Here is a 20302-nt window from a genome sequence, read left to right on the forward strand (position 1 = left end):
AATTAAGAGGATAATTAGTAATAAATATGTGAGATTAGTGACTCATAATACATGTTTATAGAGAACGTGTTTTATAAATTAATTGTCATAACTGCTAATAGTCATTAATTATGTTGATTTGGTTTGTGTTGCTCTGTGCTCAGGTGCAGTCGAGATCACTTCAGCTGAGCTCAGTCATGCAGGACGCTACTCATGCACAGCCAAGAATGCTGCAGGTTCCACCCATCGCCACGTACAGCTCACAGTGCAGGGTAAGAACAAAACTACTATGACTTTCTGCTGTTTTGAGGCTATACAGACTGCAAAAGCCAAAAATATTAAGTGTTCAGGACTTAACTGCTTTTCATAGAAGTCTCATGTCTATTTATATGGTTCAGCGTTTAGTGAAAGGACATTTTCGACTACAATCACTTCATGACAAATGTAACCTGCAACGTTGCCAAGTTGAGATTAGATTTTTCTAATTTTTCCACACATAAGTCTCCTACAAATGCTCAGATGACATAACTGTTGAAGATAAATAAGGCAATGAAATTTAAACAACGCAAGATGTCACTTATGATAAAAGTGTCACATGCGAAAAAAATTACTTTTTTGTTTACTCTACCCACCAATGTAGTTATTTTATTTTCCACTGAAGATGTCCAGAGATCATATTAAGTCAAAAGCAAAACTGGAAAAATGTCACAATCTTGAATTAAAATGGACTCCTGTTTCCGAATGACAGAACTTTTATGCATGTGGTAAATGGACTTTATTATTTGCCTCAACATCAAAGATGTTTATTTAGAGTTTATTTCTTTAAAAAGACAAGTGAAATAAGATTTATGAAGCCAAAATAAAACAATTCCCTGTGACTGTATGTATATATTAGTAATGTATGTTCTGTCATTAAAATTATTCTATCTATGAATTTTATATCATACATTGTCTTTTATTTGATATTTGTTTAATTTTGCTCTTGAGACCTTTCTGGGCATCACTCTTTTTCCATCTGTCTCCTCAGAGCTCCCAGTGATTCAGTCCCACCCGCCCGCCCTGGATGTGATCCTCAATAATCCCATCACGCTGCCCTGCAGGGCCACAGGCTCACCCAGACCTACTATCACCTGGCAGAAGGAGGGCATCAATATACACACCACAGGTAATCATCCTGTGTGTGTGTGTGTGTGTGTGTGTCTGTGTCTGTGTGTGTGTCAGTGATCTTGACTAATTAGTGGTGACACATCTCTTGGTTCCTGATAGGTGGACGTTTCACAGTGCTGCCTAATGGAAGTCTGCAGATCTCTAAGGCTTCTGTGTCGGACTCTGGAACATACATATGTGTGGCTCAAAACCCTGCTGGCACTGCGCTGGGCAAGACCAAACTCAGAGTACAAGGTAAGTCACACACTCAAGTAGTGGTAAAACTATTAACATCTCATATAATAATATGTCGTTGCCTACAGGGGTTGGACAAAATACTTTTTATCAGTGACATTTATTGGCTTCCATCTTCCAACAGTAGGAACTGCAGCAACATCAAACTAAGCCTGATTCCTCTGCCAGAGATTTGCGTGTTAAATAATTGTTATGTGTGTCCTCCTAGTTCCAACCTGCATTCCCTCCAGTCATCTAAATTTGAGTTAGTCAGGCATACACACTTGCTGATTCCTTCTTTTGCTAATAATGCCAATGAATATTCTAGATACACTGACTACATGTTGTATTTCTCTTGGCATTGTGTCCGGCAGTCCCTCCTGTGATCAACTCAGAGACTCAAAAGTACCTGGCACCTGTGGACTCCTCTGTGACACTGCAGTGCCAAGCTGACGGCTCCCCTTCCCCTTCTGTCACATGGCATAAAGACGGGCAGCCGCTCAGTGAATCTGTGCGCCAGCGAGTGCTCAGTTCAGGCTCCCTGCAGATCGCCTTTATCCAGCCAAGCGATACTGGACGATACACTTGCACTGCTGCCAATGTGGCAGGCACTGTCAGCCTGGAGATGAGCCTTACTGTACAGAGTGAGTTTCAGTCAAAAACAGCAACCTACTTTGCCAATACGCCTCCATTTGTTTGCTGCATAAAGTGGCTCAAAATGTGTTCAGGGCATTAGAGGCCACAGATACTCTCTCTGAGTGTATTTTTTTATGTAACTCTAACTATAGAGGAGTAGTTTAGATAATATTATATGGAAAAATGAAATCATAACAACAGCCAACAACTAATTCTAGAGCAACTATAACCTTTACTGCCTAATATAATCATCCTCCTTTACCTTTGCAGTCCCTCCCTCCATTCATGGCACAGAGCAGGATGTAGCAGTGGTGGAAAACAGTCAGGCCCAGCTGGTGTGTGTGGCAGAGGGCGTCCCTCAACCAACCCTGTCCTGGGAGAAGAACGGTAATCTTCTCAGTGACAGCACAGGAGAGTACACCATCCTGCCCTCTGGGGAGCTGGTTATTGACATTGCTCAGGTGAGAAGCACACGGGACAAACAATACATTATATGTTGGTTTCTTAATGTCTGTAGATTGCTGTTCAATACTGTTTAGCTTAGTTGGCTATAGTTCCAAGTGTTATAGTATTTATAGTTCTGTATGCATGTTGAATGATATGTAAACTTTTTTGTGCATGCTTCTTTTCTCTTATTTCCCTCCCCTTTCCTTGTCTCCCCTCCATCTTTACCAGCCGGATGACGCGGGCAGTTACACCTGTGTTGCCACTAATACTGTCGGGCAGGACAGTCGGACAGTGACCCTGTCTGTTCATACCCACCCTGTCTTCACTGAGCTGCTTGGAGATGTGGCCCTCAACAAGGGAGAGCGCCTCCTGCTGGGCTGTGGGGTCAGTGGCATCCCCCCACCCAAGATCACATGGGCCTTCAACAACAACATCATCCCAGGTATGGAAACATCACCATAGATAAGGAAAATAATTTATATGAAAGAGTATTCACTGAGAAATGAAACATCCCACAAAATCCATATCAAAGTCAACTTTTCTGTCCTCTTAAATTATGTTTTTATGCAGCAACAGTATATGTCATATATTAGAATAAAGTAATGTACTAATAGTTTCACATGAGGAACAAAGAACTGTGTCACTGTTTAACTGTATTTTTTCTCTTATTGTCTTCTGTCGTTGACGCTGTAGTGCACTATGATCATATGAATGGCCACAGTGAGCTGGTGATAGAGAGAGTGAGTAAAGACGATTCTGGCACCTACACCTGTGTGGCAGAGAACAATGTAGGAACCATCAAGTCACTGGGCTTTGTCTATGTGAAAGGTAAAAAAAAAAAACACTGCCATGAAACTATTTTACTCAGCTTCATTTCACATTTGCATTTTCAAATTTGTCCCAGTCAAGAAATATTTCTGTTATGTCAAGGCAAAAGTTTCTCATTTCCATTCGTCTCTGTCTGTATCTAGAGCCTCCTATCATTGATGGGGACCTCCACTCTAACCGTATTGAACCTCTGGGTGGCAATGCCATCTTGAATTGTGAGGTTCGGGGAGACCCCCTGCCCACCATCCAGTGGAGTAAAAGTGGAATAAACATTCAGATCAGCAACCGCATCCGTCAACTGGACAATGGCTCTCTGGCCATCTATGGCACAGTGGTAGGAAATCATATAAGACTGAAGATTGTTGTATACGTCTATACTGTACGTGGTGTTTATACCAAGTTAAAGTCTGCAAGATCTGTATATGATGTTAACACTTTTACAGTGTCACTTTTTTACAATTATAAGTGTGTTTTAATTGAATTTTATGTAGAGTGAAGATGCGGGCAACTACATGTGTGTGGCAACAAACGATGCTGGGGTGGTGGAAAGAAGTGTCACACTTACCTTGCAAAGTAAGTGTCTGTGTCAAAGCTAAAGTATTTAATTTAAAGTATTTTAGTATTTTAAATCTACATTCACTATGAAAACATATTGTTAGAATTATTAGAGCTTTAAATCACATGGATCTGGCCTCTTCTTCCAGGTGCACCCTCCATCGTAATAGAGCCAGTGAATACAGTGGTGGATGCTGGCACCACAGTAGTGCTCAACTGCCAGGCAGAGGGTGAACCTACTCCTGTCATAGAGTGGTCCCGCCAGGGACGTCCTCTGCTGGGCAACGACCACTTTTCAACCTTGTCAAACAGCTCCCTCAGGGTCAGCAGTGCCCAGAAGGAGGACACAGCTGAATATGAATGTGTGGCCAGAAACCTGCTTGGATCTGTGCTGGTCAGGGTCTCTCTCACTGTACGAGGTGAGCTGCACATTGTGGTGATTTTTTTGCTGTAACATATACCCATTTTTCTTTCTTCTTTCTTCTACTCAGTAAAGAACAAAAGAAAGCAAAGGCAAACAAATCATCCATATTGGTTAACACGTCATGTATGTGTGTATTTATTTGTTTTCCAGTCCATGGGGGCTACTCAGAGTGGGCAGAGTGGGGTCCTTGCAGTGTGTCCTGTGGTGTTGGGTCCCAGAAGAGGCTGCGGCAGTGTAACAACCCTCTACCTGCCAATGGAGGGCGCCACTGTGCAGGATCAGACACAGAGACGCGCAGTTGTCGGGGAAAGCCTTGTCCAGGTGAGAGTGCAGTGAAGAATCAGCGGGAGAGGATTCTGCATGTGCTCTTGGTGCTTGTAAAGAAAACAGTTTAAACTGTACTAAGATCTGTGCCTTTGTCCATCTACAGTGGATGGTAACTGGTCAGAGTGGTCTCTTTGGGAGGAATGTTCACGTACCTGTGGTCAGGGCAATAGAACCAGGGTCCGGACCTGCAGTAACCCTCCAGCTCAGCATGGAGGCAGGCCATGTGAGGGGAAGGCAGTGGAGGTCATCATGTGCAGTGTCCGACCTTGTCCAGGTGAGCAAACAAATGTATTTTCTCTAAATGCAGCACCAGACTGTCCTTTGTATGAAACGGTGGAATGAGGACATGCAGCTGGCAGGCATGTGTGTCTAATCTTTATTGGATGTGCTATACAAACAGTGATCATTTAAAAATTCCATGTTTGTAAAAAATCACACTTCTTGACTTAAATAGCAGTGAAAATGTATTTCTCTCAATTTTGTAACTGCCTATAATAGATTGCACATTAACAGGCTTTATTGGTGCTGGAACCCTCTTGGAATTGTAAGGATTATTGTGTGCTTGCAAAAATCACATCATCTGACCTGATGGTGGTGCCAGAATTCATTTTTTTGCACATAACTTCAGAACCGCACAAGCTAGAAACACACCTTTGGATGCTAGCTCCAAGCATCACTGTGCAGTCCTGGGCTATTCTGCCAAAATCTGACTTTTTTTCTTATCTCTTTCATAATTGACTGGACATTTTTTTCTGAAATTCACATAATCCATGGTCATGTCCCAGTCAACAGGTGAAATTTGGTTTTGATTGATCAAAGTGGGTGGAGTTTATAAGCAAGTTTTTAAAATGTTAGTAGTAAAGTCTGCAAAACTTCAAAAATTGTCAAATCTCACTATAAGGTCAAAGAGAATTCATTCATTTTGCAAAATATCTTTTAATATGGGAAGAAACCTTGAGTCTGGAGATTAAATGTTGTAATAAGTTTTGAAATATGTTTAAAATCTACAACGCAGTGACAATAAATACTTTAAGCATAATATGTACTGTACAAACAAAATGTGTGACCAAACTTTGTTGTGCAAACAAAAGACAGTTTGCTCACTGGCAGAGCCAATAGTCCAGTGGTTAAGGTGCTGACAAGGTTCCTGGGTTCAATACTGGGTTTGGACCTGTGCTAGTTGTCACTCTTCCTCTATCAACCCCATAAGAGACAATATGACATATAACACAGTGTTAAAGTATTTCAGTTATTCACTTTCATTGACTTTAAAGCTGTATCTGGAACTGAGTTAATGTTTAGCATCCATTGCTGTCAGTGACAGCTATGTTGTCCTGATGGTCTAGTAGTCTAAACACAGGCCCTGTTACTATAAACTTTCTCTCCATCTGTTGTGAACTCTTGTCATTTAAAAATTATACAATACATGTATGTCAAATTATGTGCTTGGTCCCCGCCTGTTGCTGCTTGTGGCTATATTTCCGGATTTTAATTATATGTACTGACTTTCTGTTTATACTCCTGCAGTGGCAGGTAACTGGGGATCTTGGCTACCATGGAGCCCATGCAGTGAGACCTGTGGTAAAGGTATGCAGTCCAGAATCCGGCTGTGCAACAACCCCCCTCCAGCATTTGATGGGCCACAGTGTGAGGGCACAGACACCCAAACACAAGTGTGCAAGGAGAGACCTTGTCCTGGTGAGGGTTCAGTGATTTCTGAGAAATTTCATTAATATGCCTGTTTCCCAGTAGAAGGAAGAGTCGCTGCTTTTAAGCTTAGTTGGAGAAGCAAAGATTATATGTAACAGTAAAATCAGGTTTCAATTAACCTATTCAATTAAATATAACATACTAAATGACCACACCTTCTATTTCTCTTTTTCTTGTGCTCACCAGTGGATGGAAAGTGGTCATCATGGGTGAGCTGGGGAGCCTGCAGTGTCTCCTGTGGAGGCGGGACCAGACAGAGGACACGCCTCTGTGCGAGCCCGAACCCACAGCATGGTGGCAGGCAGTGTGAAGGCAATGACGTGCACATTGACTTCTGTAACAGCGACCCCTGCCCCAGTGAGTTACGAGTTAGATTTTCCAAATGAAACTAAGCTTTTTCTTGCATATCTTTATCTCTTTTTCCTTTTCTTTATTTGACATTTTGACTTTCTTTCTGTCAGTCAGCGGTAACTGGGGTCCATGGAGTAGCTGGGGCAGCTGCAGCAAGACATGTAACGGAGGTCAGATGAGACGCTACAGAACGTGTGACAACCCCAGACCTGCCAATGGTGGGAGAGAGTGTGCAGGTTCAGATACACAGATACAGAGATGCAGCACAGCCAATTGTCCAGGTGAGTCATGTCAGGGTCAGGGGTCAACAAGGCTAATGGTTGACATGCTTTTCATGGGCTTAAAATGCTATTGAAATTAAGTGACTATAAATTCCCTTGATAAACAGTCTTGATATATTGAGTTTTCAAACATTCTTGGATTTGAGGAAGACCATGTATGTGATACTTTTCCAAGTGGTAATGAATGTAGGATAAACTACTTCGTCAACATAAAATAAAAGAAAAAGAAAATTCTTTTCAGCAGAGGGGGGAAATGAAATGTTAAATGAAATTAATGTGTGTTGTATGTCTTTGGGGTCTATCATTGCAGTTGATGGTAACTGGGGACCATGGCAGCCGTGGGGAGAATGCTCTGCTTCCTGTGGGGGTGGACAGAGGACACGTGTCCGACTTTGTAATAGCCCGTCTCCTAGTAACAGTGGCCGGCCGTGTCCAGGAGACTCCTCCCAGCTGTCCAGGTGTAACTTTCAGGCCTGCCCAGGTAAGGAATGTGATTATACTGTATGTGTTTGTGTGTGTCTGTGTGTGTGTGGTTGTGCATACACGTACAGCACTAAAAGCACTCGTACATCTTCTTTCTTTGTCAGGTGGACCACAGAAGGCGCGAGGTAGCATCATTGGGAACATCAATGATATGGAGTTTGGCATCGCCATCCTCAATGCCACCATCACTGACAACAAGTCTGGCGGCAAAGTCATCAAGGCCTTTATTACGAACGTACCAAGGACATTAGGTCAGTTTACTAAACATTTATTTCCATCGCTTCTACTTTAACTTTTACTTTCACTTGTGTGCATAAGTTGTTCTCTTGAATTCTGTAAGACTTATAATAAATTCATTCCAGGCCCTGCAATGAGGAAGCTCATCTCCATCCTGAACCCCATCTACTGGACGACGGCACAGGAAGTAGGAGAGGCTGTAAACGGATACACGTTAACAGGAGGCGTCTTCAGGCGAGAGACACAGGTGGAGTTTGCCACAGGTAAGAAGGGACAGGCCTGGGTGTGTCTGTATGGTTACCACAAAGTTGTTACCCAGATCCTTACCTGATGATTCTGAATGTAGATAATAGTATTATAATAGTAGTACAGTATTCAGAAATCTGACAACTATCTGTGATGACATTGGATGTTTTTAGGTGAGATCTTGAGGATGACCCACATCGCCAGAGGCCTGGACTCAGATGGAGCGTTGTTATTAGACATTGTAGTAAACGGACACATCCTGCAGCTGCCCTCACATGCTGACATCAGCATCAAGGTACAGAAATAAGCACTGCAGACGATTAGACTGTAGCTTCTTAGATATGCTACATGATTTACATTTACATAAACTAAAATATTCCAAAGTTACTTCAAGGCTGCCTCACGTGTACTGTGTTAATTTCAGGACTACACAGAGGACTACATCCAGACAGGCCCAGGCCAGCTGTACGCTTTATCCACTCGCATGTTCAGCATCGACAGGGAGAGTGTGCCCTACTCGTGGAACCACACAATCTCCTATGACCTGTCCAAGGGCAAGATGCCCTACCTGGTAGAGATGCTGCATGCCACAGCCATCAGCGCTCAATACCACCCCCTGGAGGAGGTGTTGGAGTATAGCATCCAAGCTAGTATCTCCAAGGGTAAGAATACTGGCTTCTAAAAAGGACTGAATGTAGGAATATTTTTACAATGGTCGAGAGATGGACTGAAGCAATGGACTACTGGCTTAGTATCACACTTTGTATTTTTGGTCTTTTCTGAAGCTCAGCTGTCTAATCAATCTCCTGCATCTGATCTCCTTTTCTTTGCATGCTTCTGTCATAAAAAGTCATTCAAATTTAAACATTAAATTTTTACATGATTCCAGGTGATCGCAGTAACCAGTGTCCTCATGGCTTCACTTTGGTGTCTGCTGGACCCTACTGTGCAGGTAATGTCTAGTACTATGCTGTTCCTGGCATAATGTGTCGTTTATGGCTGGTTAATTAGAATTAAATATTTAATTGAAAAGGTGCATTTCAAGATACTCACTGTATTTAGAAGCACTCAATACTTAGCAGAGCTTACTCGCTACAGGCTTTAGTCCACTCTGATTGATATTTTTATTAACATGTTGTTTATGATCTGCAGATGAGAACGAATGTGAGGTTGGGAACCCCTGTTCTCATGCCTGTCACAACGCCATGGGCACCTACTACTGCTCTTGTCCCCGAGGCCTTACGATCTCAGCTGATGGCAGGACCTGTCAGGGTATGTAAGACTCACACACATACATAAACACACAGCTGTTCTGTACCAGTGATATTAACATTGCTATCACAGCAATAGCTCTCTAATTCATTCAACGTTTTCCATTTTCTTAGACATTGATGAGTGTTCGCTCGGTGGGAATGTGTGCCATGACGGACAGGACTGTGAGAACACTATTGGCTCATACCGATGTGTTATGCGCTGCGGCCGCGGTTTCAGGAGAACAGCCGATGGTCTCAGTTGCACAGGTACATCAACAAGCTTTGATTTGTCAAATCATTTGCTGTGAGTGTTGCTGATAAGCAACTTTTTACAACTCTCTTCTTTGTTGCTCAGATGTAAACGAGTGTCAGGAGTCCAATCCATGCAATCAGCACTGTCTCAACACTATTGGTAGTTATCGCTGTGCCTGTGAGCCGGGCTTTCAACTCAGGAACCGACGCTGTATAGGTGAGACAGCTCCAAAAAACTATGCATAATAACAGCTACTATTTTGAGCTACAACATATTAATAATTTCATTGTTTTGATCAGTAATATCACATGCTCTCACCTAAAATAATTTGTTGGGATTTGACCTCTTCTTTTCTCCCTATTGTCACCCCAGACATAAATGAGTGCAGACAGCGGGTTTGTCGATCAGATCAGCAGTGTAAAAATACCCGTGGAGGTTACACCTGTATTGACCTGTGCCCTAACGGTATGACCAAAGGTGGCAATGGGACATGTGTAGGTCAGTATTCACCATCATATTGCATCTCCTAAAATACAAATACTGTATTTAAAAAAAAAAAGTACAGACTGTAAGAGATTTTAGTTTTGCATTCTGACTTAATCTACACTCTTTTGCAGATATTGATGAGTGCAGGGATGGCACCCATCAGTGCAGATACAACCAGATCTGTGAGAATACCAGAGGCAGCTACCACTGCACCTGTCCACGTGGCTACCGATCTCAGGGAGTGGGACGGCCCTGTGTTGGTACGTACATCCTTAATGTCTCTTACACTCTGTCGCCTCTTCATTAGCCATTTGCAAAACAGAAGTTGAGCACATTATGACATTCAAAGAGCCTTAATCGCAGTGATCAAGCAGGTGATACTTTCTGCTACTTTCTTGTGTGCAATTCTGTTCAGGATATTTGTCTAAGCATACAGTATGTTAAGTAATTCAAATATTTGACAGCTTTTTGGCCTGCTCTGTGCTTACACTTCCCTTCAGCTTGCTTGCTTTTGCCAGCATACCTCTATCTTTGTGTCAGTGACTTACTCCTGTAAAAACTCAAATAATCATCTGCAGTATAGTTCAGACATCATATTCTGCCTCTGCTTGCTTTCGTTACTAAAATGCCGCAATAGAAACTGCTGACTAACTTATAATATTTAAATGCAAAGACCTTCTTCATTTTGCAGAGATGCACTGCATGGTATCAGGTTCTTTTAACGTCTCTTTGTCTACACTGTAAGAGAAAGGGTAAGAAAGGACTACAGAGAAAGGGAAACTGAAAATAAATGGTTCCTCTTATGACACACCAACTATAAAAAGACCAGCACCATCACCTCACATCCATCATTCTCTGTTTCATTTCACTTCATTCCACTTCTGACTTTTTTAAAATGTTACCTTACATGTTTGGATCTGGCTTTGTAATGGCATACATTCACGGTCGGTTCTGCCTGTGACTTCATTAACATTGGACGCTGATCTCTGTCTTTTTATGAAATCTACACAGTGTTCGAATCTGTCATGAATTGGGTTTTGTACCTGATATCAAATATGAATTGTATTTGATATCATTAATGTGAACTAGATTCTGATTTTAATATATATCAGTAATCAGTACAGTCATTATCTTCAAACTGGCATTTTTATTTGATATGAGAAGAAATAATCTCATTCAAAATAGACAAATGTGTGTATAGTCCCAATACATTTCTGTCTTAGGGACATGAAAATGTATTGTTGTACAGTGGGGTAATTGACATATCCCCTTTTTCCCCCTCATCCTCATCTCCCTCCTCTATTTTCATGGCCTGCACCTCCTCATTTCTTTCATTCATATATCTCTCCTTATTTCATCCATTCAAATATCACCTATTTTCTTTACTGTATTATTTTTGCACCTTTCTTTCCTTCCATCCTCCTTTTCTATCACTCTGTCGCTCTGTCTTTTCCTGGTGCTGGTCTTTCTTTATGCTGAGGGCAGATATAAATGAGTGTGAGCGGCTTCCTCAGCCCTGTGCCCACCAGTGCATCAACACTCCTGGCAGCTTCAAGTGCACCTGCCCGCCGGGGCACCACCTGCTCGGGGATGGCAAATCCTGTGCTGGGCTCGAGCGGTTGCCCACCTATGAGAGTTACTCATACGGCTACCGAACATCACAGTCCTCTCCTGAGCGCAACCAACAGCGCCTCTACCACAACTTGGCCTCTCAGAGCTACCACTCCTACACCGCCACTTCATGGGGGCGCAACAGGGGCCCTAGGCGCAGAGAGGCCCGCTTACTTTCTTCACAGCGGGGCTTCCCCACTTGTCAGGAGGGGTTTGTGTCCAGGGGTGGCCTCTGCTTAGGTAACTATGGAGGACAGGCAGGGTTGAGTGAGGGAGAGGATGAAAGCTGCTAGCTGAGAAACTATCTCTCCTGAACACAGTATATCACTGCTGGTTGAATATGGACTGTGAAACCCACTAATAATTGGTAACTTAAGGATGCATTGTTTATGTTCTCTTATTGTCTGTCATTCTGTGGCTGTTTATGCATTTGTGTGTGTGACATCAACAGATATCAATGAGTGTGAGGTGAGGGATGCCTGTCAACATGAGTGTATGAACACACCAGGGAGCCACAGGTGTCTCTGTCCTGCTGGTTACCGCCTCATGACCAACGGCAAGACCTGTCAAGGTGAGAACTTCTGAGCTGGATCTATCCATCGATCATCATTTCTTCTGCTGACTTAAACGATTTTACAACATGAACTACTCCTGATGTCTCATCCACATCAGAGTAATGTGATAAACTGTTTGCTGTATCTACAGACATAGACGAGTGTCTGGAACAGAACATCCAGTGTGGAGCCAACCAGATGTGCTTCAACATGAGAGGAAGTTACCAGTGCATTGACACACCTTGTCCACCAAACTACCAGAGAGACCCAGCCACAGGGTAAATGTTAGCTGATCGGCAGCAGCTCTCTCCAACCACATCGAACCTCCTCTTTATCTGATAAACCTTTGCCGTTGTTGATTTAACTAAGATTTATTGTGTTTATTAAGGCATTAATTCAACCAAGCAGCTTTCTCTTTGCTCTCATATTACTATTTTAAAAATGTAAGCAGTTCACCCAACTTAAAAGACATTTTAACATTTACCCCTAGTTGTATTGATTGTAAACAGTGTACTTGCCAAGGTTTACTGTATTACCTACAATATTTCTCAGCTTTTTTCTCTAAAATCTGCTGTCTGTTGCAGGTTCTGCCTAAAAAACTGCCCACCAAATGACCTGGAGTGTGCACTGAGCCCTTACGCCTTGGAGTACAAGCTGCTGTCTCTTCCCTTCGGCATCGCAGCCAACCAGGACCTAATCAGGCTGGTGGCCTACACACAGGACGGTGTGATGCACCCTAGAACCACTTTCCTAGTGGTGGACGAGGATGTCACGTTACCTTTTGCCCTGCGAGATGAGAACCTAAAGGGAGTGCTGTTCACAACACAGGCGCTACGAGAGCCCCGCACATACCGCATGAAGGTCCGAGCCCTCTCCTACAGTGAAGACGGAGGCATCGAGTACCAGACTACCTTCATCGTCTATATCGCCGTCTCTGCCTACCCCTACTGAGAGCACTTTAAATGACGTGAAACAAAAGGTGCAGGGATAAGTTGTGTCCTCCGCATGTGGCACCACTGAGATATGTGAGCAAGTGGGTGTGGTTTGGAAAAGAAGCCGCATCAGTAAATAGACTGAAAAAAAAAAAGACTTGTTCAGAGTGTGTGAGAGAGGCCAGTGAGTGCTTACAGCACTACAGACAGAAGTAAGTAGATTTAAAGTGGATGCAGCACAGGCCACTGGTAAACTTGACAGAAAAACTGGCTATTTATTGGCTCTAATTCCTGGAATCCTCACTTCAGTTTGTCAGGACTCTGTTATTCAAATGCTTGATCATTTTTCCCCGTTCTATCAGATTTATTTATACATCAGCAAGATTTGACTCCTCAAGCCCAAACGTACACCACTGGCTCAGAAAATAGGCTTCAACCCTACTCATACCAACACTAAAACAAATCTTAGCTAGCCGTTTATTTACATCTACCTATTATTAACTTATTGGGAAGTGCTTGAACGTGGAAAACGGGCAGTTCCCACCTTTTGTTTAGCCCTCGTGTAAATCAGTCACCAAAGTGGAGTTGTGACTGTGCAAGGTATGGTGCTCATTTTGGCGATAAAAAAAAAAACTTGACTGTCACATGTACATCCTCAGGTAGTGGCCCATCATACCCACACGTGTATCAGATAGAAACCCTGGGTGTTGTTACACTGATTACATCATCAATGTGCCATAATGCTCCATCCAATAGTTGATACCAAGATGTATTTTATTTTTATGACTTGTACATAAGTGTTGTTTTTCTCATAATGTATTGCTATACTGTACTTATTCTATCCTTTTTGTAATAAAAATGTAATAACATATACAATGAAAATAAGCTTAATGTCGATATGTGTCGCTCGATCAAGAAAAAAAAAAAATCATGACAAAGTTATGATCAGCATTTATACCATTTATTTATTTATTTTTTTGTCAAAAAAGCACAAACATAAAAAAGGAATATTTGAGTAAGGCAGTTTTGTACATCAGTTTGGTACGTTCCCTCGTCTTCCCGCCCATCGGCTAGAAGAGCATCTCTTGACTAGAAATACATGCAACAGGAGAAGAAATCAGACCGCTCTCCTTTTTTGTTCTCATGTAAAACTAGCTGTTACTGCATTAGAAAAGGTATCTAATGTCTGGATGCATCATCACTGATGACAATATTTAAACATGAACAAACCCATGTCTAAATATAAACCGGTGGAAACTGTGATGATGCTTTTGTGTTTTTTCGTAATAAGCAACATCCCTTTAAGAAACTCCACCTTCACTCAGGTGCTTGATTGGAAATTAGCAGGAACAAAACATTATGCTGGAACTGAATTCCTCTTATCGCTATTGATACATAAGAAGCAAAGCATAAGGTTGCTTATTTTCAAAAGAGCAACTTTTTGAACTGGAACACTTTGCTTTTATGCTCATTCATACTGTATATTGTTAAAACTCCACAACTTTGTCTTTAAAAGTCATCTCTAATACACAAGGGCAACTAAATAATCACCTACATTAGTCCCATGAAAGCAAAATAAATCATTTGGCAACAGACATAATCTACCTCATAAGGCAGACAAAATTTGTAACATTTCCATTTTTATTCCCCATTCTATAAAATGTATGGGAATTATAAATGTATGTAGTAGTAACTGTATGTCTTTCTACTATAAGACAATACAGTGTGTGGAGGATTTGTTTCAATGCATGTGCATAAATTTAACCCCAGATTTAATACAAAAACCACTGATTTTTTTCCAGAAGAGACACCAAACATGTACAAAAGACAGGTATGAAATGCTTGAGAGAATACTCAAAATCTCAAAAGGTGGGATCATGCAAACTATATGTTTTATAATCCACTGATTCTCTCTCCATTTACAAATAGACCAAATATTTATTATCTAATCTTGGTCTCTTCTGCAAAGCAAGCATGCTTATTTTTGTCAAACCTCTCGGTCGTGGCAAAAAAAAAAATCATGATTACTATAAAACTATAACGAAACAAAGAGGAAAATAGATAATCCTAGATTATTTTTCTGTTAAATAGCAAAATAAGAAAAACAACAATCTGAGAAAAGTACTCTCAGGGTGTCATTTTGTTGAGAGTACTGAGAAGAAATGCAGCTCCTATAAACAGTACCAGCAGAGCCACATAATGCCCTGTGCAGCAGAGGAGGGTGCATGAGAAAGTCCAAGACAGACAGACATAAACAGGATGTGAGGAATAGCAAAGTGGGATTAATATGAGTGGTAGTGGAGCTGCATCGTGGGTAATAATCCCTAACTGGGGCAGCAGGCAGCATGAAAGGATGGATGGATGGATAAAAGACACCACCACCCCTCCTCCTCTTCCACCTCCCGCCCCCTCCAGGGTGAATAGCGACCCCCCCCCCCACCCCCACCCTGCGTGTGCAAATCCACCACCCTCCAATCTGTGACTGTGCTTTTCAGGAGACTCCCACTGTTAAAGTGTTATCGGCAGAGGCGACGACAGGATTTACTGAGAGAGAATCAGACTTTATTCTATCAGGAAGCCTCTACTCAGCACATCAGCGGAGGACACACGAGAGAAGGGTGGAAAACAAATACTGAAAGAGTTTTCCTGAGAGAAACAAAGCTGAAATCCGTGTTACAGTGAATTCTAAACGTCATGCCCCGTGAATCAACACAACTAAGTGTGAAACGGTTGTTCGTACGAGCTGTAGGTACTGTGTATAGCATGAGCACATACTGTATGGGAAAGACATGGATCAGGGAAGCAGCACAGACGCATGTGTTGTTAAGTTATCTGTAGCACCCTGTGAGGAATACAATTTAGTAGACTGAGATCACGCATGGGAAGAAATAAGAAACTCATTTTTTTAACCTAATGTGACCCAGATTTGATTTTTTTTTTTTTTTTAAAGTCAAGCCTTGAAGGCAACAGGATCTCCTTGGGTTAAAAATCTATTTTTCATTTTCTTCCCTCTGCCATCTGTTAGATTACATGTACAGTGCAGCGCACCCCCTGTATCTGTCAGCGACGTAGAGTGAACCGCTCCTCCGCTCTTCTTTTTAGACTGTCTTCCTCGCTGTAAGTACCCTGACGATGCTGCCCACTCCTCCAGCTGCGAGCGCCTGAGAACACAGGGGAGAAATAACGTCAGGCTATTTTTTTTTTTTTTTTTTAGGACTGAAAATGAGTCTCAGTGAAGCTCTGGTTGCTCGTTCTGGCACCTGTTATGGCTCTGACAACTGAGGCCACATCCTTTTAAGACCGATCATATTATTTTTGTTGCCATCAAAAAAAACCAAAAAGAACTGTATAACTAACAGGCAGCAAGTCCTAAGAGCATAACATCACTGTGGCTTCTGGGAAATCGTGGATGCCATTTTCACCATTTTTTAACTTTTCATAGACTATATGATTAATTGAGAAAATAAACAGCAGATTAATCAATAATGAAGAATAGTCGTTAGTTGCAGCTCCACATCCTAGAGTATATCTTCATATCTACCTTTTCATGCCACTGCAGCAGGACGGCGCTGCTGTTTTCTGACGGCCGCTCGAAGCCTTTGTAGATGTATTTCATCAGCAGATCTACGCCGTTCTTGTCGAGGGACTGCACCCCTTTCTCGATGTCACTGCTCTTAAAGGCGCTGAGCACCTTCAGCACCAGACCCTCCGCACGGTCCTGGTAAGACATGGGAAGACAGAAAACCTTTGAATCTCTGCTCTCAGATTTGTCAGCGATTCAAATAATAAATACATTTAACAAAACTGTGGTTTAGTCTGATTATCAAGTTAGCTAATAACCAAAGTTATTCTTGACCTGAACTGCCTCAAAACTTAAGCTGCACATCAAAATGATGCGTTTGCTTTAGTTTATATCATTGTGTATAAAGTATGTTAGAAAATTCATTATTCAAAAACCCAAATGCCTACAAAGTGATGTATCAGTAAAACAAGAATCTGGTGAATCTTCGAAGTGTCGACAGAGAAAACCAGACCCACCTTGACGTTCTGGTTCTTTGTGTTGATTGGTGGGTTCTTCAGAACTGCTTGTAAAGCCTCCATGAGATTTCCTGTGCAGGGAAGGTTAAGGATGCAACACAGCGAAGCCCATGATCACAATCTTTTGAAAACACTGAAGATTGACTACAACACCAAATATGATTGGTGTCATCAATGCTGTGTATTAATTAATATAAACTTATGACACAATCCAGTCAGACCTCATCACGTCATCAGGTGATGATTTTCTAAATGTGCCAAGAATAAGATCCAGATCTAGTTCCTTTTTTTATTTTGGTCCTGTCATATATAACATGCTATTTAAATCAAATGGCTTTGCCTTTATATGAGCATCCAAATGACTGCCTTAAAGGATAGTTTGTTTTTCCAAGTCTGTCTTAAAACAATAATCTAGTTGGTCATTGTTTTCTTAGGTGTTTTTCAGTGTCCCACCTGTTTATGTTTTATCAAACATTCTTATATTTCCAAAAATCCCACATGTCCACATGAATTGCCTCAACAGCTATAACCATATCTCTATAATCTCCTGTCCAAACTGATTGCGAAGAGATCTGTTCTTGGCACAGTTTGGGGGACAAAATCCACAGTTCTTCCTCTGTGAAAAAAAATAGATTCAGCAAATTCTGCAAATATAATACGAGGCGTCAACAGTCTGAGTTAGACAAACAAAGTGGGTCTCTCCCAGAGTTTTTAGCACAAAAACAAGTCCCTCTTTGTGTTTCCCCAGACACTGTTTCCTTGCTGAGCTACAGTGGTGGGTTACTGGCACAAAGACTGAATTAATTTTGTACTAAAAAGACTGTAACTTTGGAAGATGCCAATTTGATGTAGCTAAACGTATTTTTGGACAGAACAAGTGGATTTTGCCTCCATCTTTTACATTAGAGACATTACAGAACAGGACAGAGGAATAATTACACCAACCGATACCTAGTTTGAATGTACATATGTACATGTGAGCATTGTTTTAGGACAGACCTGAAAAACTGTGAACCAATTCCCAGTGGTGGAAGACGTATTCAGATCCTTTACTGAAGTAAAAGTACCAAGGCAGCAATATAAAAGTACTCCATTACACGTAAAAGACCTGCATGAAGTATTAGCAGCAAAATGCACTTAAAGTATTGCAGTAAAAGTATTGGTTTGGTCCCTCTGACTGATATATCATTATATATATGACATCATTAGATTATTAATACTGAAGCATCAGTGTTAGAGCAGCATGTTACTGTTGTAGCTGCTGGAGGTGGAGCTAGTTTGAACTACTTTATATACAGTTAGCTAGTTTAGTCAAGGGGTCCCCAACCTAGGGGTCAGGCCCCTCCAAAGGGTCACCAGATAAATCTGAGGGGTCGTGAGATGATTAATGGGAGATGAAAGAAGAAAACAAATCTTCTGATACACAAATCTGTTTTCAGTTTTTGGACTTTTTCTCTGATCTTTGATTTTTGGTGAAATATTGGATCATTTGAACATTTATTGAAATGAAACCATATGAGAAGTTTAGAGGGAAAAATCACTGTTTGGTGGAGCTGTTAACAACTCATAGACATCTGAAATGTGACCCCGACTACACACTGCTTTTTGTAAGACATCAAAAGCCAAAAAGGTTGGAAACCACTGGTTTCATCTTTAACAATGTATTTTAAAAGCTTGTTATATTATCCATTGTGACAAATCTTCATCTGAAAGGTAACTAAAGCTGTCAGATTAATGTAGTGAAGTAGAAGAATAAAGCAGCATCAAATGGAAACACTCAAGTAAAGTGCATCAAAATTGCACTTGAGTAAATGTACTTAGTTACTTCCCACCACCGCCAATAGCTCACTTCTGCAATGTAACATGAGGTGGGAGGTCACTGCTTCATTCAATGAGGAAGTGCTGCACTTTCATGCCTTATAAGGCCTATAAGACTAAAACTACATGCTCGGCTGGCTGCTGACTTTACAGCAACACTTGTAACAACACAGTAAAAGCAACCGTGCAGACAATTACAACACAAATCAAATTTCTGCATTACAGAGAGATCAGAAACTCTGGAGCACTCATCTCACAAGACACAATAACTTGCACGACTGATTAAAGCCATTTCATTCAAATCCTCAAGTCATTGTGAGATAACTTGTAGTTATATAAATGTAAAGCAGCTTGCAGTGAATACAGATAAGACAGCCTGCTGTGTCTTGGGGCAGAAATCCCTGGAATGTGACTGTCAGGCAAGTCTGGACAGTGACTGGCCTACTTGCAAAACGCCCATTCATACAATTTACAGCAGCAAACACATACGAAAGGCGTCTTTTTTTAGATTAAAGTAGCATTAAAAACACACAACTCTGCCATCTGTGTCTGTTTTCTTCAGCAAATCCTGGCTAGCTGATCATGTAAAAGGATATTGTCTGATGAGGGAGTCCACCTCTGCCTCGTCAGGACCCAGCTGGTTTTCTCCTCCGTCCTCCTCGTCCACAAATTTGTTCTCGTCGTACTCGTCTACGTCCACTCGCCTGAAGCGGGCGGACACGGTGTTCTTCGACATTTCGTTCTTATTTTGACCGAAAACGATAAGAGTTACAAGCTAAAGCCAGGCCTGTTTTTTTTTTTCTCTTTACGGCAGCGTTTTTTCTTTGATACGGCGGCTGTCTGTCTGTCAGCAGGCTGGCAGCTTCCTGGCTTCCTCCTTTTTCCTCTGTGTGGTTTTTGTTTCCGTGTGCGCGCTACCGCCGCCTGGTGGCTAAAATGTGCAGCGCCTGTAATTCTCATCTGAGCCACTAGAGGGCGATCACACATAAGAAATATCACCACTGACAGCAAAAGCAGTTCACTGACATCTAACAGTTCTTATTCCGCAATAGAAAAAATAGAAAAAGTCACATTCTCACATTTTATTCATTCATTTAACTGATCAGTCATACTTTCTATAAATTTCACTCCCTTGTGGTCTAAATATTGTTTCAGAGCCTTTAAAAAAGTGTCTTTCATACTAGCAAACTGTTTAATTTCTAATATGTATTATTATTATTATTATTATTATTATTATTATTATTATTATTATTATTATTATTATCTTTTAATACTGTTGGATATTTTATTCAGTTTTTCCATTTTGTATTTATTTTAATTCTCTGATTTTATTTGCCTCATTGCTGTCCTGGAATATTTTTTTAATCCTGGTTCAACCGTGTAAATTGAAATGACCGTTTTATTTCAATCTATCTTTTTTGGCTTAAAAACTGTCTGATTTTAATAATTTTAGTCTAAAAGTATTAGGAGTTG

The 20302-nt window shown here is 41.3% G+C and overlaps 2 protein-coding genes across 3 annotated transcripts in view; one reads left to right on the forward strand and one right to left on the reverse strand.

Moving 5' to 3' along the window:
- The window catches only part of hmcn1 (hemicentin 1), an 86808-nt gene extending 72718 nt beyond the window's left edge, over positions 1-14090 (forward strand). The window contains exons 78-107 of one of the 2 annotated variants that reach the window (XM_067596462.1): positions 144-251; positions 1007-1144; positions 1246-1380; positions 1734-2003; positions 2266-2456; positions 2671-2884; positions 3136-3270; positions 3414-3604; positions 3762-3843; positions 3975-4244; positions 4400-4570; positions 4680-4850; positions 6104-6274; positions 6473-6643; positions 6748-6918; positions 7229-7399; positions 7506-7652; positions 7764-7901; positions 8058-8179; positions 8309-8546; positions 8774-8836; positions 9037-9156; positions 9270-9404; positions 9493-9606; positions 9763-9888; positions 10008-10136; positions 11362-11727; positions 11939-12058; positions 12193-12319; positions 12626-14090. In XM_067596462.1, coding sequence (XP_067452563.1) covers positions 144-251; positions 1007-1144; positions 1246-1380; positions 1734-2003; positions 2266-2456; positions 2671-2884; positions 3136-3270; positions 3414-3604; positions 3762-3843; positions 3975-4244; positions 4400-4570; positions 4680-4850; positions 6104-6274; positions 6473-6643; positions 6748-6918; positions 7229-7399; positions 7506-7652; positions 7764-7901; positions 8058-8179; positions 8309-8546; positions 8774-8836; positions 9037-9156; positions 9270-9404; positions 9493-9606; positions 9763-9888; positions 10008-10136; positions 11362-11727; positions 11939-12058; positions 12193-12319; positions 12626-12992 — 5072 coding nt within the window. In that variant the 3' untranslated portion in view covers positions 12993-14090. The remainder of the gene's footprint in view (positions 1-143; positions 252-1006; positions 1145-1245; positions 1381-1733; positions 2004-2265; positions 2457-2670; positions 2885-3135; positions 3271-3413; positions 3605-3761; positions 3844-3974; positions 4245-4399; positions 4571-4679; positions 4851-6103; positions 6275-6472; positions 6644-6747; positions 6919-7228; positions 7400-7505; positions 7653-7763; positions 7902-8057; positions 8180-8308; positions 8547-8773; positions 8837-9036; positions 9157-9269; positions 9405-9492; positions 9607-9762; positions 9889-10007; positions 10137-11361; positions 11728-11938; positions 12059-12192; positions 12320-12625) is intronic. The other variant, XM_067596463.1, reaches the window with a different exon arrangement.
- On the reverse strand, positions 13919-19725 carry arpc5b (actin related protein 2/3 complex, subunit 5B). The gene is made up of 4 exons (XM_067596464.1): positions 19437-19725; positions 17012-17095; positions 16515-16691; positions 13919-16134 (listed from the first exon to the last, which is right to left on the reverse strand). Exons 1-4 carry the CDS (start codon positions 19563-19565, stop codon positions 16072-16074), a joined length of 453 nt encoding a protein of 150 aa, XP_067452565.1. The 5' UTR covers positions 19566-19725; the 3' UTR covers positions 13919-16071.
- Between the last annotated feature and the right edge of the window lie 577 nt (positions 19726-20302).

The sequence above is a fragment of the Thunnus thynnus genome, chromosome 8, assembly GCF_963924715.1.
Source record: "Thunnus thynnus chromosome 8, fThuThy2.1, whole genome shotgun sequence".
Classification (NCBI taxonomy): domain Eukaryota; kingdom Metazoa; phylum Chordata; class Actinopteri; order Scombriformes; family Scombridae; genus Thunnus; species Thunnus thynnus.